The following is a 12,704-nucleotide window of genomic DNA, read 5'->3' as shown; positions in this document are numbered from 1 at the left end:
TAAAATGATAGGTGAGGCGAGTGATTAGTTAACGAGGAGGGTGTTAAATAGGTGACGGGGATCAGGTCAGACTGTTCGAGTGTCCCGCCTCGGTCCATGGGGCACCTCAGATCGTCGCCGATTCGAAGGGGACCACTCGAATGTAGGTGAATACCGCATGCACTGGGGTTCTAACCCTCTTTGCACCTTACAGCCTGAACGCAAAACAATCGGAAATACCAACCTGTCGCGACATGGGGATGAATGCGGAACCCTCCTTGCAAAAATGACTAAATAATGTCATTATCGCACGCGAATTCAGCGAGAGATGTACTGCGGAAATGGGTTGATGAATTTATATCATTACAGCGCAAAGAACGCACACGCGTCGGCCGCTCGATAACTCGTGCGCGTTCCGGATCGATAGCGCGAAAGCTCGAAAACAGATCGAAGCGCAAGCCGGCGAATGTGCTTCGAATCCCGCCAAATGCAGCGACAGCTGTGCGTAGCTCGTAGCCAGCGTAGAGGCGGCGCCTTAGGTATTATTATTATTTGTAAACAAGAGTGTGCGGGCGCGGGGCGTCACGTGACCGGCGGCGATTGGTCGGCGCGGCAGCTGCGTCGGGTGCGATGCGAAGCGCGCGCTAGTCCTACGCCGAACGTCGCCGCGTCAAGTCGCGACGTCACTCCCGTGATTAACGTCGCGAACTAACACGATCGCATTCCCTTTTTGTTTATTTTCGCGTCGTCCGTTTTGTTGCCGCACCGAGACGAAAAGGAGGCGGATGGATCGAGCGACCAGAGAAGGTACTGGTGTAGTTTTGTGCGAGCTTTGTGGAAGTGTATTATAAAGTTGTGAGCTTTTTTGTGGATTGTTTAGTTAGCGGCAGTCGAGCGTGAAGCGAGTTCCCGTGAGCTTCCGCTGGAGCTTTCGTAGTAGCTTTCGCGAATGTATGCAAACTTTGCACAAAGTTTTAAAGTAGTGAATGATATTATATTTTAGTTAATATTTGTCATTATTAAGGTAGCAGAATGAAGTTTTATGTAGAGTTTGAATTAAATGTTAGATACATAAATTGTGAACATTGTAGTAGACCATTATCCTTTGTAAGTAGTAATGTAGAGTCTACTATGTTTGTAGCAAGATAGCGTCATGGGTACAAAACAAATATAAAAACACATGGAAATTCTTAGTGTAGGTTATTTAGATTGTTCCCATTTTGAAATATCATACTATAATTACGGGAATTATGCCAGGAAAGCTTTAAAGAATGACGCATCGGCATGTCATTGTGTTTCTGCGCATGAGTCCTGATGTCACATAATTTAACCCTTCAATCTTCACGCATTTGTAACTGCATCGTGTAGAAAATATACGTTGCATTTTTGTTTGACCTTTCCTTTTGTGTATTGTAAACAACATAGAGTAAATAGTACACTATGTTTGTTTTATAAGGTTCAACATGTACGACGCTGAATATTAAACTTCTTGTAAATAAATTTAGTTGTAAAAAGCAGCAGGCACAAATTGCGTGCTTAGTTGATTTTAAAAGAAGATTCGTAAGCAAAGTAGGTACCTATATCGAGATATCATAAAGTTTTTACTTCCATCTCTGAATGTATCACAATCATTATAGTCTGTCCACTATAAGAATTGCTTTTTGACAGCTCGACGGGTGATACCAGAAGTGATGTTCAAAAGATTATCGATTGTGATACCATTTCAATTATAAATTCAAAATATTATCATAAATCGAATCAGGTACGTAAATAATAATTTTAACGTAAACGTACTAATAAGATATGTAATAATAAGACCACATATCTATGCATTGTACTACAACACAACTAATATTTTATTATTTATTGGTTTCTATCTTACAATTTGGTTGTCTTTACGTTTAAATTATATAACATAATAGAAGAGTTTTTCTGTTTCGGATATATTTTACAGAGTATTTCTATCGATTATTATAATCTATCGACCCATCATTGAATAATTCTGTGTAGACATCACTAAGTGGGCGGGACCTGTCTATGAAGAACGATAATTATTTGTATGACATTTTAACATAAACAATACAATCTTTCATAGGCGTGAAGCTGTCAAAAAGCAAATAATATAATGGACAGAGTATAAAGGATGGTATGAACTTGACAATTACATAGATGGAATTAGGTACCTACCCATTTTAATGTATATTCAATATTATAATTAAACAAATCAGATAAAGAGGTTTGTTTAGTGTTGGTTCTTGTTTGTAAAATTAAATGATATAAGCAGGAAATATATATAAAGCTTGGTTCTTATTAGGATTCAATAAGTTGATAGAGCTGCGCTACTATAATATATAATATATATAAAATAAAGCTTAATCTTCTTATATATAAAATTCTCGTGTCACAATGTTAGTCTGCATACTCCTCCGAAACGGGTGGACCGATTCTCATGAAATTTTCTGTGCATATCGGGTAAGTCTGAGAATCGGCCAACATCTATTTTTCATATTATGTACCACGGGCGAAGCCGGGGCGGGCCGCTAGTATTCTTTAATACTCCATAATATCAATGACTAATCATGATATGCGATTTATATTCTATATTATTATTATTACAATAGATGAGATAGAGAATAACTTTCGTTTAACATATCGAATCCCGCTAAAACAGAAACTTCCAGAAAGGTTGAGGATCTCATAACTTTATGAGTGTATCATATAAAAATGGATACAGAAATAACAAGAAAAATTAATATTTAAGGAATAAATTTTCACAATACTTTCTATTTAAACTATAAAATAATAAATAACATGTTATTTTTTCAAGCAGTTAGTGGACTTCTCTATAGGTACTTAATTATATTCTTAGCCTTCGTAATATTCGGTTAAAACGTTTGTAAATCACCAGAAACTCATTTTATCTACACAGCGGTATCAAAAACTAAGCCAGCTACACCCAATTGTTTACAAATTACAACGATGCCGTTCACAGCATCAATCTGAGTCAAGAATCATAAGTGATAAGACAATCCAGGCCGGTCCCACGGATAATCGAATAAATACGCCTTCCTCTCGTGAATGCGATAATGGCGAGTCAAGTTCATCGCGACCAATGAAAACAAATAAACAAATTGGCCAATTTCGTCCCAGTCGCCGTCGACAGCGATGGTACGGATTGTGCAATGCACGCTTCCTTTTTAGTCGAGAGTTATGTTTCCTTTTTCTAGTTTCGGAAGCTATTGGTGATAGCGATGATTGTTTTGGTTTCAGTGTTGCTCTTACTTCATCGTTAGGTGCCGTATTCTCGGGGGTCAGATTTATGAACAGTCTTTTTTTAATTAATATAAAATAATTTAAAAGCTTTCTAAAAATGTATCGCATTTTCGGAAAGCTTCCAAATATAGCATAAAATCATTTCAACGCTTCAAATTTCCAAATAACTTACCTTCTAAAATTGCTAGTCGTTATATTTATACAATATTCCGCAAATAATAATTGAAATTAGATTAAAGTCCAGAGAATCCCTATCTTAAGATATAATATTCTCTATCTTTTGTATGAGAGTATATTAAAATATCTGATATCAAAATATCTGTAGTTATTACAAATTCCCAAGACCTTATATTAATAACCAAAAATACTCCGTCGATTTCAACTGAAGCCACTCATAAAATTCACTCACATTCATGTTTACCAAAACACCACAAATACTTTCAATACCTCATTTCAAAGATCCTAAGTCGATCCGTTCCTTGCTATAATCCCTATCTTATTGCTCTTTACTAAGGACTTGGTTTTCATAAGTATTTCTGTTCAAACACATCGTCTGAACTTGGGCAAAGTTGTGTGTGATTGTAAAGAATATTATGTAGACGCAGTCTAGCCGGTGAATGCTCGATTCGTCGCTTTCTGTGCTATCTTGTACCGTAATTAAAAGTTAACGAAGTGAGTGTAACATGATTTTTATAAAGAAATATACAATACGGTTTATTTCAATAAGTACCTATTTGAGCATTATCAATATGAAGCTCGTAGTTGTGGGTAGAAATTGACTCGACGCTTCATAAATGTAGCGTTGTTCATCAATCGTTAAAAGATAAAATAAATTTGATAGTAAAAAAACTCCGTGTATTACAATTACGTCATAGAAGCGTTCATTAAAATTACTGTAAAGGAAATGCAAGTGTATTAAATCATACTTTTTAAAGACAATAGAAAAACATTTACAATCACACACATGTGACTTCCTTTGTACAATTCAGCTTCATAGGTGTAAGTACAAAAAAATAGTCAATTTCCGATGTCGCATCCGATAGTAGATCTAACAAAAAATCTTCACAAAACTGTATCGACCAACTAAATTCATCAGTCAGCTTTTGAATTGAAACACAAATTAGTCTTTATACCCTTGATTTAAGGATAAAAATGCCGTTGTTTCATCATTGTATACGTTCGATATATGGTGGTAAAAGTATTAAGGCATCAGAAAAAGTGGTAGTGTGGGAAAGATTGTTGTAAAAAACGCCACATCTGCGTCTCTATTCAACTAAGCTGGAGTGCTTGAATGGGATGGGACGGTAACTCTATATCGGGAGTCTTTCTTATCATTGTAATGTGGCTTAATCTCCGATCGGCTTTTGTTTCGGCTAAAATTATATTTGTGACGTCATCCGATCTAATTATAAAATGTTTATCCAGTTGTTAATAATCGAGTGGATGTGATGGGATGTTCGTTGTGTTTATACAATATTTAACCTATTTCTTAACATAAATACGATGTTATGATTAAATGTAAAGTGGCAGAAAAAACTCAACAACATTCTTGCCATGTTTTACAAGTCTATTTTGAGCGTAATTAGAGTTATCCTTTTGCAATATTAAATTCCTAAACGGTCACTAACCTTATCTATAGTCTAGTAGCAAAGGTATTTACTATTTATCTAAGGGCTGATTTTTCAATCCTTGGTTAAAACTTATTCGTCGAATAATGTATAAAACTACCATTTTAAAAACGTATTCTAATTGCACGTATTTGACAGTTTACGTGACATTTTAATATTATCGAGTAATACTTTATTGGACGGATAAGTTTTATCCAAGCATTGAAAAATCGGCCCTAAAGAGTATTATTGTACTAAATTTGATCAGCTTCTGAGAACAAATTCATAATGAGATAATGTGTAAATTATCTTTATAATCTTACAAGCTTTCACATGAATGAAATCAAAAATATCCTTTGAGTTTCAAAGTAAAACTATGAAAACGGAATAACAAACTTATTCTCTTTTTTCATAAAACTATCTGACTACTTTTAGCGCTTTGAAATCGTCATATTACAATATAACAATAATTAGGTACCACAAGTTTGAATTGCAGTTTCAGTAAAGAAGAGCTCTTGTATAAGCTCTTTTAAGTTGTAGTAAGATAAAAATATATGCTTTAATGAGCTTTACACGAAGTTTTTTTATATTTGTTTAATACACAAATAAATGTGTTTACTGGTATCTCAATACCTTTAATCAGATCAACTCAATCTAGTAGTTGAATGTAATATTGGAAAAATGAGATAAAAATAATTTAAATGATAGTTTTAGTTACTTTTATTTGATGTGATAAATTTTATGTACTTATATAAAAGCTGTTTTTATTACATTAAACATAAATATATGTTGTTTTGAACTTTTACTAAAAAGTGTTTATGCAGCCATTAATTTAAACACATTGCCAGCGTCATCACTAAAAAAGATGTATCACTTCACAATTTTTCGTTAGCAAAGCATTTATTTTGCTAGAAAACATGACACACAATATATTTATGTGTCAAGTGAACTTACACATAAAAGTAATGGATTAAATAGAAAGAAAAAAGATCATTTATTGCGTGACAATTTACGAGTAATCAACCAATTGACTGCAGCTCATGTGCAGCTTTAAAAATGAACTTTACCCAAATATTATAGAAAAGTAATGGATTAAGTAGAAAAAAAAAAGATCATCTATTACATGACAATTTACGAGTACCTAATCAACATTATTTGCAGCTTTAAAAATGAACTTTACCTAAATATTATAGTCACGATAGCATAGACAATATGTGACAATATAGAATGCTGTCGCTATGGGCAATCACCCTGATGCACATATCCTGTATAACGTATCATTACGTTTGATGATACTCGCCTGGTGTGAGAAAAATTTATAACCTCACTTACTGTACTGAATATTTAACTGCAATACGAGACAACTCTCAGACAAGATGGATTGGTTAGATTAGAGCTAACGTTTGTTCCAAATAAAAGTGCTTCTGTATAAGAAGCGCAATGTACGCTACATTTTTAATATCATGTAAAAAACCAATTACAAAAATTGTGTCTCTGTATGTAGTTCGGCTAATCACTAGGCTAGATATTATATTCTTTAAAATTTAAATGATGAGATAAGAGATATAGATGACTCTATGTGATTTTAATGGGACTCTTATGCAGATACATAATTATATAAAAAAAGACGTGTGGCACTCGGGGACTGCCGCGGTAAAGCTATTGCATAGCATGCCTTCAAGCCACACCTCCGTGTCCGTCGGAGTGGGGAGCGTGAGGTTTTTTCGTTACGGAATTTCTCGATTCGGTCCCCGCGCTCAAGGCCCGCGATAGAAGCTATGCAATAGCTAAAAAATTACATCTATCAAATTAGGATGACCCGTCAAGGTTCAAATATAATACATAAATATATATTCGTCCCGTTTCTAAGTAGGATCCTTGTAGGTCGTATGGCTGGTTTTCTTGAAAGCCTTTGACAGTATTTCGCACGTCTACAATTTAAGAAGATATTAATAGTATTTATAATCTCGATGATTTGTTATCATACACGTTGATGTCTGAATTTATGTAGCCTACATCGAGGATAATCATTTTTAAGTGGTGTACCTACTGATAAAAGAGGTCACGATTGCTTTACCGATACAAATATAAACATCCTACTTGAATATATTGCGTTGTTATTTAAATATAATCTAAAGAACAAGATACTATTATAAAAACAAAAAAGAACCCTATGTATTACTTTTTGGCATATTTTTTTTATTTTAATGTACCCAGGTCCCAGTGTCACTCTCACGACTAAGACGATTCTATTGACACCACTCATATAAACATAGGACAGGCCATTTAGAGCGTGCCAAAAAATAAACATTCTTACATACAGCTGAAAACATAACCCTCTTTCTGTCGCAGTCGGGTAAAAGCTTATTATCTGTATGACAGTAGCTTGATGACAGATCAGTAGAAGCATAGCTAGAAATTGAGAATAATATACTACTTTTTGTAACGAAAGTAAAACTTGAAAACACCAAAAGGGGTGCACGCAAGCCAAGCCACGGGCGTTAAGCTAGCGTGTGTGACTGAAGTTTTGTAAACAAGGTTTTTTATAAATAAGTGAATAACAGATGCATACAACATTTTCTCTAGTAATTGTAAATATTTATTAATGAATTTTTTTGGCGCCCAATAAGTATTTATTTCTTAAATGTTCTGTCAATGATGAATGAACTTAACAAGACTAAATATAAGAATATTGATGCTGATATAGAACAATAATTATCTAGTTAGATAGCAGTGATATTTTACGGTATTAAAAAATGAGAGCGACTTTATAAAAATTAACAAAAGAATGCAATAGTATATTCTTTACAACGCCAGATACCAAATTACAATATTTAAAGGTATAATGTGATATAATCGATTCACTTATCACTTCATTATCAGCAATGATCATCGTAAAGGAGATATCGATTTCCGGAGAAGGTATTACACGCACCGGATGTTATTCATAATTTTGTATCACAGCTGGAATAGAACGGAGTAAAAATTGTGACAATTGAATTTGATATTATTAAGGTATTAATGTATAGGATACGGGGCGACAAATAAAGCATTTGCATCGATTATTTTTTGAAATACATATAATAAAAAAACCGACAGTATTCAAATCCATCTATTTATCATTTTTTGAATAACACTTAGTAATGGCGGATACTGTAGAAATTAAATTGTTAATATAATTTAAAAGCTTTCCTAACTTCTTAAGCTTTGTAAGCTTATAATGTACACAAGTTCATACTATAATGTTAGGTTTAATAGAGTTAAACAGCTTCATAATAATATAAGCATCAACGCATATCAAGGAACCGTCGTTCAAGTTCAAACGCAAGGCAAAAGCTCTAAGAATTGCGTGCATTCTCCAGTTAGCTTCCAAGATTCAAGGATTTCCGAACGTCATCTAAACATGCGTTCGCTGCACCACGCGACGCGGCACAAAAAAGCGACAACATCCGATTCTAAAAATAAGCCGTATAATTACAGCGCAGAGCTGAAAGCGCAATGCTTTCGCTGCAGCGGTTGTACGGTTGCCCTTGACAACCGAGACCCAGATACTATCGCGTTCCAAGCACACACCGACACCTCACCCGCACACTGACACCACAGACGAATCCTGGCGCACACTAACATACGTGTATTATAATAACAACACACTCACACGACATTTCGAGTTGCGTTCTGTTCCGAGCTTTTTAATCTTTTTTTTTCGTCGAGCGTTCTTTGTGCACATCTACAAAGAGTTTCGCCTTGTGATTGCTAGTCGGGACGTTTTGATCGCACGTTTGTGCCTTGATGACGCAATGATAGAATGATTTTTCGCTTTACGTACAATTTATTCAATTTGCTCACTCCAGCGTGACGCTAGATAACTTGATATTGTACCTCTTGCATTCCTTGCTAATGTACTGTATTTTATACTTTTTTCCCCACCATTGATTTTAAAATATGATACCTTCCTGTCCATTAAATATCTTAAATTCTTAACAAGTTATATTACTTACGTAAGCACGTACGTTACGCTGATAAAGTCTATCTAAGACTATCAAACAACACAATTTTCTCTTGAAATGCATTTGTAAATCAAAAAAGACTCCTGCCCTACAGCAAAAATCTGCCCACTATGCCAAGCAACAGTCGAAACAAGCTTGTTGCAATTTAGACTCTCTTTGAGCTAAACAAAAGACATTCCGTTTGAAGTTGAGCTTAGAAGCCCGAGATAGAGATCTTGCCAAATTAAAGGGATTTAAGACTGAATAAAATGGGGATGCTTCAGATGGAATGGGTATAAAATATTAATGCGATGTAAATGTATACAATGCTTCTTCGCTGAAATTGAGGAGAAAACCACGTGATTATTATCTCACAGCAAGTTTAATGTTTACAAAAACTTCCTGCTAATTTTTTACGATCACTGTTGTTATTAAGAAAATTTTAAAAGTAAACATAAAAAAATTAAATATTGTTAAAATATGATTAGTTTTAACTTGTAAATGATGTTCTCGTTAAACTATAAACATGAATGAAATCTAAATATCACGTAAAGAATTCAAAATATTTTTAGCTGGATTCGATGCGTCAAAACAATACCACAGATTAAAAATAAAAGCGGAAAAGACACAGTTTTAAATCGAAACCACACAAAAATAGTTGCCCTTTAAATAGTGTAGCCGAAATAGAGCGTGCGTACCCTTCTAATAATAGTTTGTTTACAACCTATATCACGTGTTCGAAATACTGATATTTTCTAAATATTATTGTATTGCATTATTATTGTGGTAGCCTTGAAGCATTGAGCAATTCGTTTCTGATTAAAAGCTCTTGTGACGATCTTAATCAAGTTTCCAGTATTGGATAAGAGGCACAAATCATTAAGAACAGCCTATTATAAAATATTTATTCAGAGTTTAACTCAAAAGATGACAATGCTCAATAATACATATATTTTTTTTAAATTAAGCTCTACTCTACAAAAGCCAAAATTTTTAAATTACGGTTCAACCTGCATTTTATCTATATTTTATTCAAGGCTTTCAATGCAGATGAAAAATACGCAAGAATCTTAGAACCACAGATTAAATATATTACAATACAATAATTACCTATCTAAGGTCGAGGGAGCACGCATGGGGTCAGGCGGGGAGGCATGACGCCACCGGGTAAAATACTACTGCAACGATTATTGGGATATGGAGTATGCTGTAATATGGTAGATTTACAGAACATTTGAGTGTTTTCCTTAGTTGTGTGTTAATTCCTGGTTTGCCAATTACGTCTCCTTATCTTAAAATATATTTTTGGATGACGTGTTTATTTTATGATTTGCCAACTTTATTGTTTTTTATATTGATTTTAAGCTAATTGTCATTATTTGTTTGTTGCAGATTGGTGCAGGCCGCCTGGATAACACCAGCCTGCTGTCGGCGCCTTGCAGCTGAAACCGACAACTAAACCAAACAATAACCACGAAATCGACAAACCAAAGCCTCCAGTCATATCTTTCGTTTCAAAATTTTAATATAAGCACTATTTTTTAACCTTTTAAAATTACGCGCATAGTATACGCTAACTCCCAAACAGTACAAATTAATTTAAGTCTGAAGTGATCGGTATTTACAATAAAAAGCCTTGAAGAATTTTTAAGAGAATCTATCAACGACCAGTATTTAAACGTTCCAAAATAAAAAAATCGTTAAACGAGTGCACAAAATATTTTATCGATAGTTAAAAATTGTATCGCAACGATTCCTCGAGTGTTTTCTAAATCAGCCAAAGATTTTATAAGCCTGTAGTTATAAGACTTAAGTTAACTGCCTCTCGTTAAGGACCTTTACATTATTTATTTCCTAGTGAGAAAATCAAGATATTGTGATTAGTGTAGTGTCAACCGGTGTGCCGTATAATCGTAACGTAAGTGCTATTTAGTAGATATATTCGCGGACAAAACGAAGCCAGATCAAAAGTACAAATTATCAAGTTCCAGTGCAGTTCCGAGTGTTCATAACGTTTATAGACTTAGTAGAGATTATTTTTGTAAGAGATTGAAGTAGCAGACGCAATGAAGTTGCGTCGAGGTAACACGTCATGAGCGAAGCGCTCAGGAGCGAGGCGGGCGCGGATAGCGCGCACCTACCGCCCTTCTCGACGTTCGGTGACATGGCGGAGAACGAGCAACGCATCCTCACCGCCGACACGCGGCTCCTCGACCCCGCGTGGGAGTACTACGAGCGGACTGGCGACACGGTGTCCGTGATCGCCAGCCAGCCGCAATACCGGCCCTGGGAGTCCATGCCCCTCTCGGTCAACTCGAAGGACGCGATACTACGAGCCGGCTTCTCCGCACCCCTGGAGTACCAATCAGTCACGCTGCAACCTATACCAAATAAGCTACCGTCCTTCCAAAGCCAGTTCCAAACATTTCCAGAGACCACAGTCATTCCTGAAACGGGGTTGCCAAGCGTGACACCCGTACCCGTCACATCGAGCCCTACGCCAAGCGCGAGCCCTAGTCAGTTAACCCAGCTCACGCAGCTCACTACGCCGTCATCTCCAGCGCACTTGACCACGTTAGCGCAAGTCACGCCTTTATCTACCACGTTGACGACATTATCACCCGTGAACGCAACGACATTCCACACCCTAACAGCGGTTAACGCTAGGAGTTATCCGATCGTTCCGGCGCCTATACAAGCCAGAGAATTAGCACCCACTCAAACCTACATCGACGATCGGCACATACAGCTTTATCAACCAAATATTGCGACAATAAACGCTTTTCCAACTCAAAATGGAATTTTACATCAAAATGGGACCCTACTTCAGCAGAATGGTAGCATAATACACAACATTCAAAGTCCCACAGTAGTTCACGTGCTAAAAAATGAACCATTTGACGTTAAATCATTACAAGACAAATATACGCCAAATGGATTGCACCACAGTAATTTCCAGAACCCAATGTTATTAGACAACGGCTATGAAAAGAAAAGCAATGGTTTTATTAGTGCATCATCGCCCACACGATCAGACTTCAGAAAGAAGGAGAGGCGGAAAATGCGAGCAAATAGTTCGGAATCAGATGGGTCTAATATGGAAGTCGGGTCAGAAAGTAGTGGTCAAGTTGCGGCGGTATCTTCAACAGCAGGCTTTAAATCGCCAATGCATGGAGCTCCGCCGATGGCTACTGGACCAATGGATCTCGACGACATATCCAGTGAAAAACAGGTGAGTTTTTACAATTAATTTAACATTATTAGTCTTCATTTATTTCTTTAGCTCTTTGTCTTTATTCCCTTGATAGAATAACAATGTCTAAATCAAAGCATCTCTCGTAAAATTCAATTTTGCTCAATCGAGCATCGCTGATGATGCTGTTTGATCTTGCACGCATACAATTAGTTATACGGAGTAAACTGTGTGAGTCATCGACAAATAAACTATGCACGATATAGAACAAGTTCAAACGCGTAGACAATAAAATCAAAAACGACAACTAATCTGTTCTCTGAGAACTGCCGAATAGCGTAAACAAGACGCGAGGGAATTGCGAAAAGCTGACTGAATATTCGACGAAAGATATGAGAATTCCCTGAATTTCATCTGACTACACGGTACCATTGTAAGTGGATATCCTACGGATCCCGAAAAAGAGAAACTTTGCCAGTAATTCCACCTTTTATTATTCGGCGAGCACTTTTTATTCTTAGTCTCGAGTTTCCAAATGGCCAAAGTCTCTGTCTTCGCGGCTATAAATTTAATAGTTAGCCGATTCGCCTGCTCCTCCAATAAATTAACTTCCTCTCTCGTTTAAAACACAAATTAAAGTCGGGCGATTTACGCGTGTCCTGCTTA

The 12,704-nt window shown here is 36.0% G+C and overlaps 1 protein-coding gene across 1 annotated transcript; it reads left to right on the top strand.

Moving 5' to 3' along the window:
- The first annotated feature begins 687 nt into the window (after positions 1–687).
- On the top strand, positions 688–12,095 carry LOC149484375 (uncharacterized). The gene is made up of 2 exons (XM_089700867.1): positions 688–786; positions 10,238–12,095. Exon 2 carries the CDS (start codon positions 10,938–10,940, stop codon positions 12,093–12,095), a length of 1,158 nt encoding a protein of 385 aa, XP_089556993.1. The 5' UTR covers positions 688–786; positions 10,238–10,937.
- The last annotated feature ends 609 nt before the right edge of the window (positions 12,096–12,704 follow it).

Source organism: Colias philodice, chromosome 11 (genome assembly GCF_061535455.1).
Source record: "Colias philodice isolate Cphi_HAF_F1 chromosome 11, ilColPhil1 Martin Lab GWU primary, whole genome shotgun sequence".
In the NCBI taxonomy this organism is placed as follows: Eukaryota; Metazoa; Arthropoda; class Insecta; order Lepidoptera; family Pieridae; genus Colias; species Colias philodice.
This window is presented reverse-complemented; position numbering and strand designations above follow the sequence as displayed.